The sequence below is a fragment of the Hakea prostrata genome, chromosome 4 (genome assembly GCF_041222555.1).
Source record: "Hakea prostrata isolate BN-2017 chromosome 4, UWA_Hpros_2, whole genome shotgun sequence".
Classification (NCBI taxonomy): domain Eukaryota; kingdom Viridiplantae; phylum Streptophyta; class Magnoliopsida; order Proteales; family Proteaceae; genus Hakea; species Hakea prostrata.
Window position 1 is genome coordinate 16,679,908 of NC_142603.1, and position 19,308 is coordinate 16,699,215.

Consider the following 19,308-nt stretch of genomic DNA (forward strand, 5'->3'; position numbering starts at 1 on the left):
CCTATACTTACAATTAATCGACAAAAACTCGTCCGCTTCTGAATCTAAAAGCATTAGCAACAGGTCCGAGTATCCAACTCTGAGGTTCACGGTTCACATATTGACAAAGGAGCATTTCCAAGGTCCTGTTAGTGATTGCCCTATTTGGTACTCTATTATTTGAACCAATTTCAGTTAACACAAACATCTAGCTAATGGTGTTATTTTTTTTAGCCGTGAAAAGGAATAGAAAGAGGGTCGTTGGGGGTGAGTGTTGAAGGGAGGAGAGGAGGGTAGGGAGGGAGAACAGAGGATACATAGAGAGGACTTACTTTTACCCCTAAAAATAGAGAGAGAGAGAGAGAGAGAAAATATCAACTTAGTTTGCCACAGTATAAGGTGATTTGTTATTTACAGAGCTGCAGCTCTACCTATCTGCTGTGAATCTACAGGAATATCTGCAGTATGACCTGACAAAATTTCTCAGGTTCTCCAGATTTCAGTAAAATTTGATCAACATCTTTCGAATATCTTGTAAAGTTTCTCCAAGGAAGCCACCTATCACAAATGACATCTGAATATTATTCCAAAAATCAGAAGTACTACTTTTCTAGAACAAACTTAAAAGTGCTCCCTTGCCACCGGAGGTGGGAAGGCATGAACAGGAAAATGAAATACTGATTTACAAGGTATCATAAGTAAATGGATTTGAGGAGGATTTGGATCCTCTCCTTGGAGACATATCCCAATGAGTGCCCTTGGATTAGAATATTTACATGTGACTGAATCTTGTTACTCATTGGGCACTCATGGGGAGATTTTTCCAAGGAGAGGGGCCAAATCCATTTGGGGAAGGCTACTTATCTTCTATCCCAATTTCTCAAATGCAAAAAACCAAATCAAGGCTCCTAGGAATAAAAGCACAATTATAGTGAGCCGGTACCATTGCAAGGAAAACACAAATGCAAGGAAAACACAAATGCTAGCTAGAGCATCAATTATATGAAGGGGTTCAGAAATAAAAGATGTTTCCTAGGTGAGTTGCCTACATTTCTCTGTTGACAATAGTGAGCCGGTATGATGGTATGGTCAATCTGAATAGCCAATTCGCTCCAGACCAAAATTTCAAGTTCGGTAGGGCTCAAATTTATGACCTGCCATGTACAGATTTTTCCTCTTCCAGCGAGCATGATAATAAACCAGTAGAATTCTTTTGCCAGAACTGAGATTTAGGCAGAAACCTTGCTATCTTTAGTAGAGGGTCATGTGGTCTATGACCTGGAGCCTGTGTCAGATTCTCGTGAAGCAGGTTCCAGGTAAGTTCAACATATAGAGTTGAAGTGATTTCTAAACTATTTGTCACGCTTTTGCAATCCTAGAGGATGGAATATATCAGATGATTCAGATGGTTAATGATAGTAAACATAAGTAAGAAAGAACCTGGACAAAAGTTCCATTTGTAGCCATTGAATTTGGTGGCTTGAGAAAGAGCCTCATGGATGGGAACAAGACATGCTGGATAGTCCATTCACGTTGGGCCCACACTGTCTCTGCCTCAGAAAGTAATTCATTGTCATACTCATCCTCCATGACAGTGTCTTCCTCTGTAGGAAACCAGAAATGAAGACCGTAAAGATTTCAAACAAATCAAACAGAAAACACGCAACAGTATCAACCAAAGAAAACCTATAATATAACTAGTATGTTATAACTCTTCTTACCTAAATCATTAGGACTGCTTCCGTTCTTTGTATCTCCATGATTTGTCCCCTTCTTGTAACATTGTAAATTGTCGCCAGATGGGTTTGGCAAGAGAGGAGGACGCATAGAATAGAAGTTTCCCAGTGCAGCTGAAACTGTCTGAAAGCAATTCTTTTCATCCTCCCAATCAACCTACAAAGATGGCCACCAGTAAACTCTATTAGCAGCTGTAATTGTCAAAGGCTAGATGTTCATCATAAGGAAGTCAAAGTCATTTTAAATCTCTATACAAACTCCCCATGAGTCATTGAGAAATATAACAACTAACGAAAATGATTGAAACTAATCCCCCTAAGTAATTCCCTGTACCTTTTCTTGTCTAGTCATCTTAGAATACCAAAACTTTGAACAAATTTTAGAACATTCTGAATATTTCTATGAATTACACATCCAGTAGAGATATTCAAGATGGAAAACTTAAAATCTTAGGCTGGCAAATACCAAGATGTATTTTTTGAACATCTGCATCAGGTAAAATGTCTCTATGGAATGGGTGCTTCCAGACTTTCCAGTTACAACGTCTTGGACTAGGACAGTAATAACAAAAGACCTACAGCAATAAGCCAACCATGATAGGGGGACTTCCCCCAATCGTGTTACATAATTTTTCATACCTCTGACAACCCTAATTGGAAGGGAGAAAGTGTGACATAAAATGGTCAAAAAAGTTAGAAATTATATGGCACCTTTAGAGGTGTCAACTAGAAAATCCCTACAAGAAAGATGTTGTATTGATAATGCACAGTTTATGATGCACAAAGAGACCAGTTAACACAATCATCATCAATTAAAAGAAAGTGGTAAGCGTAACACCACACACAATAATATATTAGGACCTACATCATTCCCCAAACACAATACAAATTCCGGTACATGATCCATGTCTGGTGTATACTGGTCAAGTATGACAGGAAGCTTGGACAAATTCCCCTGTTGATCAATATGAATGCAAAAATACTCTGCTAGCATTTCAGTCTTCTGCTTGAGCAGCTCAGTGTTCATCTGGAAAAAAAAAATTTAAGAGATCAAATTATGAAAAAATCAAAAAAGAAAAAGAAAAAGATCATGTCAGTTATTAGAAATATAGTAAGGGAAAGATAAAGCAGCCTGAATAAAGAGATTCAATAAAATACAATTCTGCAAGCAACAAATTAAGCAGAATGATAACCTCAGTGAAACAATATCAATAATAGTACTACAGAAGATTTCCTCTAAAGGACTGTTTCATTTTGCCCTGTTGCACTGAACATAGGAAGAGAAGTGGCTTTTGCACCTTTGTGATTTCCAAGCGGAAATCATTAGAGGCTTGAACAGGGGTTAATTCTGACTACTAGTTAAGCATAGGGAACCAGAGCAGTGAATGAAATAAAAAAGCAGTTCTACAAGAGTCACGGTAATGTATCCATTTGGGGATCACTCATGAAATCATTCTCACAGATAGGCCAGATCGGGGAGTTCAGTCAGCAGGCCTGGTTCAGTCTGGTATGGTAAAATTCACAGTTACATCTGCTTTTAATCATTGGCATTCACCACTCTTGAAGAAAATGAAAATTTTGGAAGTGGATGTGGGTGTCGTCATATATTTAAGGTGGGATTTTCTGAAAGAATGCCCTTTCTCCAGCCTCCAATCCGGTCAGAACAAAGGATTCACCTTACTGGATTGCAGTCTGCCCTAGTCGATACCAGTCGAATTGTTCAACAAGAGAAATACAACTCCGGGTTTGGCAAACTGGGATCCCCCCCGCTATATATATATATATATATGACTAGGGCTTTTGCTAAGATTCATTACTGATTCAGGAAGGAGAAAAAAATTGGATGCAAGCAAATGGAGAACGGAGAGGCAAGTGTCATACTCTATACATCATGTTACCACTAGCAGAGTTGCATTTTTAATAGAAGGTTACAATACAACTCCTTGAATGTGCTGCTTTTCTATTATATCCGCCTGTGTTGAAAAGGAGCACAAGGTGATGAAGCAAACTGAACGCTTGAAATGCTTCATTTTCCTTTTTATACTCTTCACCAAAAGGACAATTTTGGATTTACACCAAAAAAAAAAAAAAAAAAAAGAAGATTTCTGGACTGTACAGCCAACCTTGCCACTGATAACTGCCAAATTGTACGGTATGCTGCCAAAAACAGCATGGCATTGTATGGTATGCTGCCAAAGGCCCAAAACTCAGAAGCATGCCTTGTCACACTTCTGATCTTTAACACTCCCATTAGCGCCAGATTTGATTAGGACTGCACATTAGATCAGGGAGTAGCTATCATATTTTTCTTTTGTGCAACAGGATGGGCTAGTGAAACAATAATGTTTTAACGGAGAAACTAGTGACAAAGATCAGGCAGAAAATCTAACCCTAATCCAGTTTAGCTGCTCCCTAGTAGCTTTGTGCCCCTCCCCTTTTTGGCTATGTTTGGTGCTTTTTGTGGGCTTTGCTTGTTCCTTTGATTTTGGCTGGGCTTAGCCCCTAGTACTCTCTGTATTTTTCCCCCTCCCTTTCTTTCCTTTGGGTTTTCCCCCCCCCCCCTGAAAGTCCGACAAAAAGCTAGCTACAATCTGTAGCGCCATACATTTGATGGTATAAAAAGAATGGTTATAGATGCTGAAAGATGCATTAAAGAAAGACAAAAAGCTAGCAAATCTAAATCTAAAGAGGAAAATCAACTTACTTCTACAATCTTTTCTTTCAGATCATCATTCTCACTACATTCTGGATCTAGATCCTCCTCCTTAAGTGCCAGCATTAATAGCTCTGGGAGGGGAGCTGGTTCACTCAATTGTATAGCATTGAAATGGGCAAATCGCCTAAGAACTTGCTGATACATGAGTTCTTTGCTGCAGAAATACGGAGAATCTTACAATAAATAAAACCACCACTTACTCTAGGCTAGAAATCAAAGAAAAAAAAGTAAGCTCAAGCAATGAAAAATATCTTGAGGCTTAAATCTAAACGAGCAAGCATGGCAAGCAAAAAATAAATGAACTAATTGCACAGCTATTTGAAATATCTATGAATCAGTTCTATGAACCCAAGAAAGAATTTTAGGGTAATTGTATAAGAAGCCTATAGGATAGAAAATTAACTCTTATCTTTTCCATGTTAATTGGTTCAAAAGATGCATAACACCCTTAAAAATTTCATTGCAAGCACTGGCGAATCACTTCATATTAATTTATAGCTAGATTACTACAATATATCAATTACCTCAAATTCACTACATTAACAAGATACAGGCGAGTATTGTGCTGAAGTACCGCAAAAACATCATCTGCCATCCCAATATATGTGCAATGTCTAACAACTTCCAGCAAACCTACAAACAGGAAAGAACAGTTAAAAAAAAAAAAGAAAGTAAACTGCAAACTAAGAGAATGAGAGAGAGGGTAATCAACTCACCTGAATGACAGTTACAGTCAATGTCACTTAGGAGTTCCTGAATGCTAGTGAGATCCGCAGATTCCTTTGGGTTCCTTCTCTGTCTTACGGCAGATCTGAGGTGAAGGATGGAAGTGAAACCAACATGTGAATTTACAAAGGTGATTATATCTGGTTTGCTAGGAACTACCCCATGGCATGTTGAATGGGCTCAATTCTGGGTAAGTTAATGCAGCACCAGGGTTGGTTTGGTTCAAGCATAATCTGATCAGCTTTTGGACCAAAACTGGCTCTTTGTGTAAGATTAATTGTCTTCCTTGGAACCAGGATTATGGGATTCTTTAGGAAACTTAATTTCCTATCTTATTTTAGTTACTATTCTACTTTCAAAGAAAGGTTGGGATATTATTCTTAATTTTCTGTCTAATTTTTAATACCCATATACAAAATGCTTAGGCTGGCTGTTATTCCTAATTTTTGAGAAACTTCTTGTTGAAGATAGAAACAAACTGATGAATTTTCTATTTAAATATCCAGTCTTCATGTATTATGAGAATAGCATCCAAAATTTCATTCTAGCAATATCACTACAATTACAACATTTAGAACTACAGAACAAAGTCCTACCTCACAGTAGTCAAGTCAGTTTTCCCTTCAGGTTGCCTAGGAGGCTTAACTTGCAAGTATGCATGCAACCTTCCACTTGGATCAAGTGAATCTGTTCTGACCAATTTATTGACTGGAACCTTCTGAGATCTTGACCCTGTAAGAAGGAATATGAGAATCATAAATAGCTAACAATTCTACAATAACTGCTGAACAATACAGTAAGAAACTTGTTACTTCTTCCTACCATCCTTTGGGGGACTAAGCTGAGTATTCCTGCTTGAACCAAGACTACCAGAGGTCGAGGGGCATACTGTCTGTCTTGTGCATGAGAAAAAAAAAATTAGATCCAGGGAAGGTGCAATCTTATAGAAAACAAGATAAACACAATTAAAACCAGTAAAACACAAAACAAGTGAAAAGGCCATTTCATTGATTCATTTTTCCCTCTCAGTAAATTATTGAAATATCAGAGTCAAACTGTGATTTGAATTTTGAGAATCCAAGAGAAAGGCAAGCCATGAATCATTTACAACATCTGCCAAAACACTGCACGTTATTGTTCACATCAACATATTACAGCCTCTTATTTTGCTTTCGTGAGGTTGCTACAAGAAGATCCTACAGGGCTTTCATGAGGTTGCCCATTCAATCATATGATTGCTTAAATCAGATCTTGTTGAGAAAAAACGATTGTGATAAGAATGACTTAATCAATCACTGTGATCTTAAGCCCTCTATTTATAATAAGGTGGAAAGAGGACTAGTACATAAATACCTTTACTTGGGTAACAACTAACAAGAAATAAAAAATTACACTAACTAAAACTCTAACAGAATTGAACTCCTAATTGGACTCAATCAACACTCTCCTCAAGTTGAGGGATAGATATTAGTCATGCCTATAATAGGAAGAATATCTCCTTCCTTCAAACCCTTAATGAACCTATTTGTCATTTGGTCTTTGAACCTCATAAAAGGTATGCAGATAAGCCCTTGTTCCAGCTTTCCTTTGACAAAAAACCTATCAATTTCAATGTGCTTAGTTCGATCATGCTGTACATGATTATTGGCAACCTTATTGTCACAATATAACATCATAGGGTTTGGAACTTGGACTCCAATATCTTCTTGTAGGCCTTTCAACCATAGTAGCTCACAAACTCCACGATGATGCAGAATTAAAGACATGTCTAAGAAAGAAAAGGCCCATTGGGTTAGGCTCATCAAAGGCCTAAAACTATCACTTGAATCAGCCCATGGCTTTCATGGGCTAGCATTGTTTTAGTGGGTTAAAGTTAACCCACATATGTTGAACTTCATAGTCTAGACCTAAGCCCAAGTCTAGATTTTAAAAAGTCAATAAAAGGGGCTGTGGTTTGAAAATAAAAGAACTCATTGTCAAAGGAGTTTTCCTTTGTTAAAGAGGTAGGTAGTAGTTAAGTTATTAAGAGGTAGGTGGTGTTAGCTAATGGTTGGATGTTACTATTAATGTTTATGTCTCTTTAGAATACTATATAAAGAGACTTATGTAAGAGGTGAAGATAACCCATCTATTGAAATCAAATTGTTTTGTTAGCATTCCTCTCTATGGAGACTCCTTGTGTTTGATCAAGGTAGGTTGGTGTTTGATCCACCTTGCGGTGTGAAACCCGGGTGTTATATTGTTATTTTCAATTCTCTCATATTGTCCTTTCAATTTCTTCATCATAGTTTTGCCCCTGTTTTGAAGATCTATTTAGCCCGTTTTGTTATGCTATTATCCTTATAAAACCACTCTAGTTTCAGCCCTCTTTCACATCTAACTTTTGTTTCATCTTAAGTCTATCAAATCTGGACTTTATTCCCTGTGAAAGGTCCTATTTGGCTACTGTTTTGATCAATCAAATACAATAATACATTACACGAACCATGGCTCTATATTCAGCTTTAGTATTGGATAAATCTACCACATTTTGTTTCTTAGTTCTCCAAGTAACAAGATTACCTGCAACAAAGGTACAGTAACCTAAATTTAACTTCCTATCAGGAGATCCAGCCTAGTCTGCATTAATGTATGCTTCTACCCTGATATTATCAGTGGGTGACAAAAGTATTCCTTTTCCAGGAGTGCCCTTAAAATATTGCAATTATTCTGGTAACAACCTTCATATGAGCTAAATATGGATCATGAATGAATTGGCTCATTATCCACACGGCATAAGCAATGTCTGGCGTAGTGTGAGACAAGTAAATATGCTATCCTATCAACCTTTGATATCTTCCTTTGTCCACTGGTTTTCCTTAAGTTTAGCTTCAACCTCAATAGGGGTATTAATTGTTTTGCAACCCAACATTCCCACTTCTGGCAATAAATCTAGGATATACTTCCTCTGGGATAGGTATATACCCTTCTTTGATTGAGCCACCTCAATCCCTAGGAAGTATTGTAACTTCCCTAGATCTTTAATCTCAAACTCTCTGCCAAGAAAGTCCTTCAACCTTTGAATTTCCTTACCATCATTCCCTGTGATGACAATATCGTCCACATAAACAATGAGAAGTGTGATATTGGTACCTAACTTCTTAACAAACAGTGTATGATCAACATTGCTTCGTTTGTACCTAATAGAGATCATTGCCTTTTAAAGACGTCCAAACTAGCATCTAGGAGACTGTTTTAACCCATAAATTGACATCTTCAACTGATAAACTTTCCCTGCAGTATTGTCATTAGAGAAATCATGTGAGATTTCCATATAGACTTCTTCTTACAACTCCCCATGCAAGAAGGCATTCTTTACATCTAGTTGGTGTAAGTTTCAGTCTTTGTTCACAACTACAGACAACAGAACTCTGACAGTGTTCAGTTTCGCAAAGAGGTCAAAAGTCGCCTGATAATCAATCCCATATGTTTGGGTAAACTCCTTTGCATCTAGTCTAGCCTTGAACCTGTTGATGAATCCATCCATATTTTGTTTAACCACAAACACCCCAGCCCACAGTTTTTTTTCCTGGAGGAAGTGTAGTTAGCACCCAAGTATCATCTTTCTTCATTGCTTGCATTTCCTCTACCATAGTTGCCTTCCATCTCTTATCAACATAGGCTTCCTGCCAATTTTTCAAAACAGAAACAAATAATAGAGACAATATAAAAGCACGGTAAGAGTCAAACAAAGAGTCGTTAGAAACGTATTTAGCTATGGGATGCTGAGTACAAGATCAAACTCCTTTTCTAATAGCAATAGGAAGAATAGAAGAAGATACCTGAGGGGGAACAATAAAATCTTATTTTGGAGCAAAGGATTGAAGTGATACCATGTCACTTTTCTCCACCTGCTTTGGTCGATTGTAATTCTTCCTCTACATCTCCTTATTATGGTCAATCTTGTTTTGAAAGACCTTAATAGTGTGGTCTCCCCCTGACTAGGTTCTTCACATGGCTCAATTAATGGAGGGGGAGAATTGGAGTCCTCAAGTATATTGGTTGAAGTCTCCCCCAATCAAGAAACTCTTCTTGAACTCCTAAGTTGTGTTGTGGTGGTGTATGGGAGTAACTGTGTGTGATAGGAAGGTCTAAAGTTGGAAATAACACCTCCCTTTAAGACTCCCCCTGGAGAGGTGTATAGTAAGGGCAAGACTAATTAAAAAATACATCTATAGACACAAGTCTTTCTAGAAAGGGAATGATGACATTTTTACCCTTTCTTAGTAGCAAAATACCCCAAAAATATGCAGCATAGGCTGCGGGGAGCCCTTACTCTGGTGGGCTATGATTCTGGCATAAAACACACACAACCAAAAACTTTTGGGAGAAGAACAAAATAAGAAGCTCCTTAGAGAATCTCATTAGGGCATTTAAACCAAGTATCCTACTGGGCATCCTATTCATAAGGTAAGAGACAGTGAGTATAGCATCACTCCAATATTGGTCAAGGACATTTATAGCAATTATAATTGAATAGGTTATCTTTAAAAGATGCCGATTCTTCTTTTCGGCAACCCCATTTTGAGCAGCCATATCAACACAATTGGTTTGGTGTATTATGCCAGAGTCAGAGAGATATCTCTGAAATTCATCATCAATATACTCGGTGTAATTGTCATTGCCAAGGATCTTCAGTGGCAATGAACTGAATTTTAATTATATCATGAAAATCACAAAAACATGGAAAAACTTCAAGTTTTTGTTATAAAAGATAAATCCATGTAGAACAAGAGTGACAACCAATAAAAGTAAGGAAGTACCTATGGCCAGTAATAGACATAAGTTGGCGGGGCCCCCACACATCAGCATGAATTAGCACAAAAGGAATAGATTTTCTATTATAAAGAAAAGCTAAATAAGTAGAACGAGTCTGCTTCGTAAAAATGTAGGTTTCACAAAAAAATTCATCCTTGTTACAAGAAAAAACTAAATCAGGAAATACTTTCTTAAGAATTTCTAAAGGGGGGTGACCTAGCCTACGGTGCCACTAATGAAGGTCTAATATTACCGAATGGACCTGATTAGAAAATGCAGTCAGAGTAAAACTAAATCCTCTAATTAGCTCCAACAGATAAAGACCATTGTCTAGTTTACCACGTCCAATCTCCTTCCTTGTTACCAGATCTTGAAAGAGGTAGTAAGATGAGAAAAATGTCACTTTACAATTCAAGTCATATGTAAGATTACTGATAGATAATAAGTTAATGGAGAAAGAGGAAACATGTAAAACTTTAGATAAAGAAAGTGTTGGAGAATGTTGAATGGTCCCTTTTCTAGTAATGGAAGAATAGGAGTCATCAACAATTCAAACTTCATCTTTTCCAAAAGTTGGAGAATAATGTAAGAAAAGGAGAATGAATTTGTCATATGATTTGTGGCTCCTGTATCAATGATCCAAGGAGCAGAAACTGAAGAAACATGGAAGCCTGTAAAAGTTTTACTTGAAGTAGCAAGGTAGGAATTGATATTGGAGGAAGTAGTAGCAAAGGCAGTAAAAAAGACTGCAGAATACGTCGCAGAGTAGCTAACTCTTCCTGTGAAAAACCAACGTCTGCAGAGGGTGTTATGGAAACCATCTCAGAAAGATTAGCCATCGATTTTCATCTTCTCTGTGCCCTTTTCTGCTCAAAATCCGCAGGCTTCCCATGGAGTTTCCAACAATTGGCCTTATTATGTTATGGTTTGTGACAGTGTTCACACTTGACAATCTCCTTGGCCAAATCAGACTTAGTGCTTACAGACTGTAAGGCCGATTCTCCACGAAGCATGGCTAATCGCATGGCTTTCCTCACACTGAACAATAGCATAAGATTGTTCTAGTGTAAGAAAGGAAGAACGACTCAATACTTGCACTCTAATTTGATCATACTCTACATTCAAACCTCCCAAGAAGTCATGTACTCGAATCTAATCAACATACTTATTATAAGTAGCCACACCATCCGAATTAGTGGGGTGATAATCCCTATAATGATCCAATTTCTGCCAAAGAGATCGCAACTTAGCGTAATATTGGGCCATAGTTAGGTCCTTTTGGGTAGTCTCATGAAGCTTCTTCCATAGCTCATAAATTTGTGCATAATTCCCCGACTATCCATATGTTTCAGTAGTAACCTTCCAGATTTGGGATGCAATATCTAGTAATAGGTATCCACGGTAAATATTTGGATTCAAAACGAATGACATAATAAAAGAGTCATTCGAGATCCATTTATCCTATGAAACACCTGTGTTGGTAGCTTTGATAGTGGCACCGGTAATGTGTCCAACAAGTACTCTTTTGGCAATAGTCAAGTAGGCAGATTGAGACAAATAATTTGTTCCATCAAATCTTACCGAAAGAGGATGAAGAGTGGAGTAATGTTCAGAGCCAACAGAGGCAGTAGTAGCATCGGTGGTTGCCATGCCAAAAATATTGTCTGCAGTTCTTCAAATCTTCACCCTTTCAAAACAACTGAAACATCGCAAAATAGAATAGCGAAGCCACCAACCAAATCTAAGGAGTTATAGGACTCATAGGACTCAAAAGGTGCATAGGTTTGTTTGGTTATTCCATTCTGCGACATTTCAATTGTCGCGAAAGGGTGTAATCGAAGAATCGCAGACAACTTTTTTGGCTTGGCAACCACCGATGGTACTACGACCTCCACCGGCTCCAAACATTACCCCACTTTTCATCCTCTTTTGGTAATATTTGATGGAACAAATTATTTGTCTCGATCTACCTACTTGACTATTGCCAAAAGAGTACTTGTTGGACACATTACCGGTGCCACTATCAAAGCTACCAACACAGGTGTTTCATAGGATAAATGGATCTCGAATGACTCTTTTATTATGTCATTCGTTTTGAATTCCACGAATCCAAATATTGCCCGTGAATACCTATTACTAGATACTGCATCCCAAATCTGGAAGGTTACTACTGAAACATATGGATAGTTGGAGGATGATGCACAAGTTTATGAGCTATGAAAGAAGCTTTATGAGACTACCCAAAAGGACTTGACTGTGGCCTAATTTTATACTAAGTTGCGATCTCATTAGCAGGAATTGGATCATTATGGGGATTATCACCCCCTAATCTAGATGATGTGGCTACTTATAGGAAGTATGTTGATAAGATTCGGGTACATGACTTCTTGGGAGGTTTGAATGTAGAGTATGACCAAATTAGAGTGCAAGTATTGAGTCGTTCTCTCTTTCCTACACCAGAACAATCTTATGCCCTTGTTCAGTGTGAGGAAAGCCGTCGATTAGCCATGCTTCATGCTCTTATTGTGGAGAAATCGGCCTTACAGTCTGTTAGCACTAAATCTGATTCGGCCGAGGAGATTGTCAAGTATGAGCACTGTCACAAACCATATCAGGACAATTGTTGGAAGCTCCATGGGAAACCTGCTAATTTTGAGTAGAAAAGGGAAAAAGAAGAGGAAAACCGAAGGCTAATATTTATGAGATGGTTTCCACAACACCTTACGTTGATTTTTCACAAGAGGAGTCAACTACTCTGCGATGTATTGTGGAATCTTTTACTGCTGGTACAACCTCTACTACTACTTCCCCCACTACCAATACTAATTCCTACATTGCTACTTTAAGTAAAACTTTTATAGGCTTCCATGTTTCTTCAATTTCTGCTCCTTGGATCATTGATATAGGAGCCATAAATCATATGACAAGTTCATCCTCATTTTTCTCACATTATTCTCCAACTTCTGAAAAAGATAAAGTTCGAATTGTTGATGGCTCCTATTCTTCCACTGCTGGAAAAGGGATCATTCAACATTCTCTATCACTTTCTATATCTAAATTTTATATGTTCCCTCTTTCTCTTACTTGTTATCTATCAATAGTCTTACATATGACTTGAATTGTAAAGTGACATTTTTTCCCTCTTACTATGTCTTCTAGGATTTGGTAACGGGGAAGAGATTGGATGTGGTCAACTAGACAATGGACTTTATTTGCTAAAACCGATTGGAGGATTTAGTTTTACTTTAACTGAATCTTCTAATCAGGTCCATTCGATAATATCATACCTTCAATAATGGCACCGTAGGCTAGGTCACCCCCTCTAGAAATTCTTAAGAAAGTATTTATTGATTTAGTTTCTTCTTGTAACAAGGATGGTTTTTTTTTTTTTTTGAAGCCTGCTTTTTTGTAAAACATACTCATTCTACTTATTTACTCTCTCTTCATAATAGAAAATATATTCCTTTTGTGCTAATTCATACTGATGTGTGGGGCCCATGCCGACATGTCTATTGCTGGCCATAGGTACTTTGTTATTTTTATTGATTATCACTCTTGTTCTACATTGATTTATCTTTTAAGACAAAAACATGAGGTTTTTCGATGTTCTCGTGATTTTCATAATATGATTAAAACTCAGTTCAATGCCACTGTGAAGATCCTTCGCAGTGACAATGGCACCGAGTATATTAATGGTGAATTTCAGTAATATCACTTTGACTCTGGCATAATACATCAGACCAGTTGTGTTGCTATGACTGCCTAAAATGGGATTGCCGAAAGGAAGAAAAGGCATCTTTTAGAGATAGCTTGTTCAATTATGATTCTATGGATGTCCCTGACCAATACTGGAGTGATGCTATACTCTCTGCCTCTTACCTTATGAATAGGATGCCTGGTAGGATACTTGGTTTTAAATGTCCTAATGAGATTCTCTAGGGAGCTTCTTATTTTGGTATTCCCCCAAAGATTTTTAGATATGTGTGTTATGCCAGAATCATAACCCGTTAGAATAAGTTGGCTCCCCGCAGCCTACTTTGCATATTTTTGGGGTATTTTACTACTTCGAAAGGGTATAAATGTTATCATCCTCCTTCCAGAAAAATCATTGTGTCCATGGATGTAGTTTTTAATGAGTCTTGCCCTTACTATACACCTCTCTAAGGGGAGAGTCCTAGAGGAGAGGTGTTCTTTCCACCACTAGACCTTCTTATCACACACATTGACTCCCAAACACTACCACAACACAACTTAGGAGTTCAAGAAGAGTTTTCGGACTAGGGGGAAACTTTGCCTAGTATACCTGAGGACACTAATTCTCCCCCTCTGTTTTTTTACCCATGTGAAGAACCTGGTCAGGGGAGACCACTCTTGTGAGTTACACTATCGAGGTCTTTCAAAACAAGATTGACCAAAATAAGGAGGTGCAGAGTTATCAAAGGAAGAAGTACAATCGACTAAAGCAGATGGAGAAAAGTGACATGGTACCACTTTAGTCCTTTCTCTAGAATCAGATTCTATTGTCCCACTTGAGGTATGTTCTTCTAATCTTCCTATTGTTATTAGAAAATGAGTCGATTTTGTACTCAACATCCCATAGCTAAATATATTTCTTACGACTCTTTGCCTGTCTCTTACCGTGCTTTTATATCCTCTCTATTATCTGTTTTTATTCCTAAAAATTGGCAAGAAGCCCATGCTGATAAGAGATGGAAGGCAACTATGGTAGAGGCAATGCAGACAATAAAGAAAAATGATACTTAGGAGCTGGTTACACTTCCTCTAGGAAAAAAATACGTGGGTTGTAAATGAGTGTTTGTGGTTAAACAAAATATGGATTGGATCCGTCAATAGTTCAAAGCTAGACTAGTTGCAAACGGGTTTACCCAAACATATGAGATTGATTATCAGGAGACTTTTTGCCCCTGTTGCGAAATTGAACACTATCAGAGTTCTGTTGTTTGTAGCTTTGAACAAAGACTAGAGTTACACCAACCAGCTGTAAAAAATGCCTTCTTGCATAGGGAGTTGGAGGAAGAAATCCCACATGATTTTTCTAATGAAAATATTGTAGGAAAAGTTTGTCAGTTAAAGAGGTCAATTTATGGGTTAACAATCTCCTAGATGCTGGTTTGGACGCCTCCAGAAGACAATGATCTCTATTGGGCACAAATAAAGAAATGCTGATCATACACTGTTTATCAAGAAGTCATGTACCAACATCACACTTCTCATTGTTTATGTGGACGATATTGTCGTCACAGGGAATGATGGCAAGGAAATTCAAAGGTTGAAAGACTTTCTTGGCAAAGAGTTTGAGATTAAAGATCTAAGGAAGTTTATTCTTAGGGATTGAGGTGGCTATCCCAAAGGAAGTATATCCTAGATTTATTATTAGAAGTGGGAATGTTGGGGGTGTAAAGCAGTTAATACCCCCATTAAGGCTAAAACTAAACTCAAGGAAAAATAGGGAGAACCAGTGGACAAAGGCAGATATCAAAGGTTGGTAGAGAAACTTATTTACTTGTCTCACACTATGCCAGACATTGCTTATGCCATTGGGATAATGAGCCAGTTCATTCATGATCCATATTTAGCTCATATGAAAGCTATTACCAGAATACTGTAGTATTTTAAGGGACTCCTAGAAAATGAATATTTTTGTCACCCATTGATAATCTCAAGGTAGAAGCATACATTGATGCAGACTAGGCTGTATCTCCTGACAAGAAGTCAATTTCAGGTTATTGTACATTTGTTGTAGGTAATCTTGTTACTTGGAGTAAGAAACAACATGTGGTAGCTTTATCAAGTATTAAAGTTGAACATAGAGCTATAATTCGTGGAGTTTGTGAGCTACTATGGTTGAAAGGCCTACTAGAAAATATTGGAGTCCAAGTTCCAAATCCTATGATGTTATATTGTGACAATAAGGCTGCCATTAGTATTGCCAATAATCCTGTACAACATGATCGAACTAAGCACGTTGAAATTGATAGGTCTTTGTCAAAGGAAAGCTAGAACAAGGGATCATCGCATGCCTTTTGTGAGGTCTGAAGACCGAGCCATCTTCCAGCTTTGACATGTTAGTTAACTAATACTCAGGTCCAGAAGTGATTTGGAAAAGTGAATCCTATCAAGGATAGCTCCACTCGATCCTTGTTAGGAATCCACACTCCATTGTAAGATCTCATCCAATCTTTCTCTTTGGGATCCTCTTCATATTTATTTACCTACAGCCATTGGAATTGGTTGCTTTTTGGTGTATAAAGTACAAACCCCTCTCAGCATTCTTCTTAACTTGATACAAACTTGGAGATGTACTTCTGGCTGGTTCATTTCATATACCTAAGTTAATAAATGATTTTTTGCCATTTTATGTTCTGGTCCAACATGTCATCAATCCCACTATAGAATGGTTCTTAGCTGAACCTCTATGATTTCCTGGATTTTTGACTCATCCATCTCCACATTCTCTTCTATTATACACTCAGCTTATCCATATGACACTTCTTAATAGCCCAACACTTCAAACAATACGTCATTTATGGCCTTATGGCTGTCTTGTGTAATTTTTCCTTTGAGCATTAAACAAATACCGTCGATCACCTGACAGTCCAAATGCACCCTTCACTACACCACAGCCTTCATGCTATCAGTAAATCCAATAAAAACTTTAGCTACCTGTTGTGGTAAGAGTTAATTTCTATGTTTCTTTATCCTCTCAAATTTAGCATAGGAGAACAGAACTGGATGTATCAAATTATGAAATTCAAAGCAGTTCCAGCTATTTAACAGAAATTTATACAAAGTACCTGAGTGTGAAATGTTTTTGATGTGTTGGAATTCCTTAACTTCAATTCCACCATGGCTTGTATGTTTTCAATGATGCTTTCCTGGTTCAGAAGGCTTACCTGAAAATCCATGTGATCTGAATTCAGAAGATTCACAATTCACTGAATACCAACCTTCTTCAATTGATCAGTTATTCAGGTATCTGTACTTCTCTGTCACTTTCTGTTTTTTTTTTTTTTTTTTTTTGGGGGGGGGGGGGGATTAACTTACCTCTTTCTTCGTTGGGTGAACATTAACATCTACATGCTCAGGTGGTAGTACAATAGACATATAAATGAAGGGTTTTGATGCTTTTGGAAGAGTTGCAGCATAAATAACTTCAATGGCTCTCTTAAGGGCACTGCACTCAACCAATCTGTCTGAAATAACAAAGAACAATTAAGGTATCAAATACCATATATGTAGTGACTTATCAATAGAATCATATTCAACATATGAGTAAAAAGAAAAACATTCTAAGGAATAATAATAATAAATAAGAGGGAACCATAAGCACATTTATCATAGTTCATTTCGGCTACCAAAATTCGAATCAATTTTTTCACAAATGAGAATTTTCCTGCAGAATATAGGTGACCACATGCTCAGACACAAAATGAGAAACTGCTAGTCTGTCTCAGATATCCATCTCAAAAGAAGGTTCATTTAAAAATACCAAATTTTAGCTAACTGTAAGAAGAATACAAGCAACCCCGGTAGAGCACAACTCTGAAAATTCTTCACCCCGTCTTCTCCATGAATTTTCATATATTCAGAGATTTCCTCATTTCTTAACTCCTTTACGAAACAGAAAAGAATGCATGTCCAAAAATTAGGACTTGTACAAACAATGGACCTTGAGGAGGCTCCCCTAGCAGAATACCCTCCCCCCTCTTGAAACATATCCTTTGCATAGATGAATCAAGAGAAATTCAAAGATTGTGGTTAAATGCCATTGGAATAAAAAGCCATACATAGAATAAACATACCATTGATAAAAAGCACCATCACTGTCTTTTTTGCACTGTAATTTGAATTGGACATATAACCATGCATCTTAAAGATTGACCCAGATGCATCATCATCTGAAGCTGCTACTTCGATTAGATCACGAGCAATGGCTACACCATAAACAGTCCTGATCGCATCTAGCCTTGAGCCTGTGGCAACTGAGTGAACATCTGCTCTGGCCGCACCATGCTAAATAAGACAATATCCATTAAGAAATTAAGCATGTCATACTATTACAGTAATTTTTTAGTTTCATACCATTAAAAGTAATAAATAAGAGGAAACGACATTAAGATGGTACAGACTTTTCTGCAAGAGAAGCTAACTTTCGTGTGATGAATTGAGAATCTGCTAATTACGTCCACTATTTTGGAATAATCATCAGCAGAGTTCTGCAGTGTTTTCCTTCGAGCAGACATATTAAAGAATAGGTTTTCAATCTGAAACCATACAAAGCTGCTTGCATCAGTAAATTGAACTAAATTACCCGTCTTTTAACGCTTAAGATGACTTCTAAAAATACAAGCAAACCGCCTTACCATAACCTGAGTTCCTTTAACGGCAGCACAAGGTCGTGGTTGATGCTCCATGACTCCGTCTCTATAAGAAACTCTGGAATTCAAAATCATCACCAATAGATTAAAACCAAAGAAAATAAATTCCATAATAAATTTAACTTGTTCTGCTTTACGAACCCTGTACTGTTATGAACTAAATAACACACCTGTAACCGTGCAATTGACCCTCAGTTATCGTCGTTACAGAAACATGGCCAACATATGTCATGCTGGCCAACGCCTCTCCCCTAAACCCCATTGATTTGATGGTTTGAAGGTCTTCAAATGTTGATAGCTTTGAAGTTGTATGTCTCTCGCAAAGAATCGGCAAATCTTCATACTAATTGCATATAGTAAGTAAAATCGAAAAGAAGCAATTTTGCTCTAGAAAAGAAAACGAAAAGGGATTTTTTTTAGTGTTATATGGACCGCTTACTCGGATTCCGTGGCCATCATCAGAGACCTGGATGAGCTTTAGGCCTCCGTCCTTGACGACTACACTGACGGAGGTAGACCCAGCATCAATGCTGTTCTCCACGAGCTCTTTTACAGCAGAAACAGGGCGTTGAATGACCTCGCCGGCGGCAATCCTATTCACCACCGACTCGGGCAGACGATGAATCTTCGGTGGTTCTTTTCGCTGATGAGATGCTTCTTCTTCTCCTTCCTCTTCCGCGATAATGGCCGAATCGTGATCCATTATGAATTCACTCTGTTTCGTTCTTGGCTTAGCTCGTAATGTCACTCAATCGAGCTGTTTCAAAAGAGCTAAAGCGGGCAAAGAGCGCGCGAGAAGTGTTCGTGACTCTTCACGAAAAAAAGAAGCGCTCGTGACTTCACTGGCATATGCAAAGGTTGGTTTGGTTTGGTTCAGAATCAAACCAGCTTCAACCAAATCGAATATTTATATTTTCAAATTAAAAAAAAAAAAAAACCAAACAAATCTTAATTA

At 37.7% G+C, this 19,308-nt stretch overlaps 1 protein-coding gene across 1 annotated transcript; it reads right to left on the reverse strand.

The window, feature by feature from the left end:
• Window positions 1-342: 342 nt before the first annotated feature.
• MLH1 (MUTL-homolog 1) lies at window positions 343-19,192 on the reverse strand. The gene is made up of 16 exons (XM_089152532.1): window positions 18,793-19,192; window positions 18,524-18,696; window positions 18,339-18,411; window positions 18,105-18,239; window positions 17,778-17,988; window positions 17,020-17,168; window positions 16,770-16,868; window positions 5,980-6,049; window positions 5,754-5,889; window positions 5,148-5,242; window positions 4,956-5,064; window positions 4,420-4,585; window positions 2,581-2,742; window positions 1,701-1,872; window positions 1,420-1,583; window positions 343-537 (listed from the first exon to the last, which is right to left on the reverse strand). Exons 1-16 carry the CDS (start codon window positions 19,054-19,056, stop codon window positions 493-495), a joined length of 2,223 nt encoding a protein of 740 aa, XP_089008658.1. The 5' UTR covers window positions 19,057-19,192; the 3' UTR covers window positions 343-492.
• Between the last annotated feature and the right edge of the window lie 116 nt (window positions 19,193-19,308).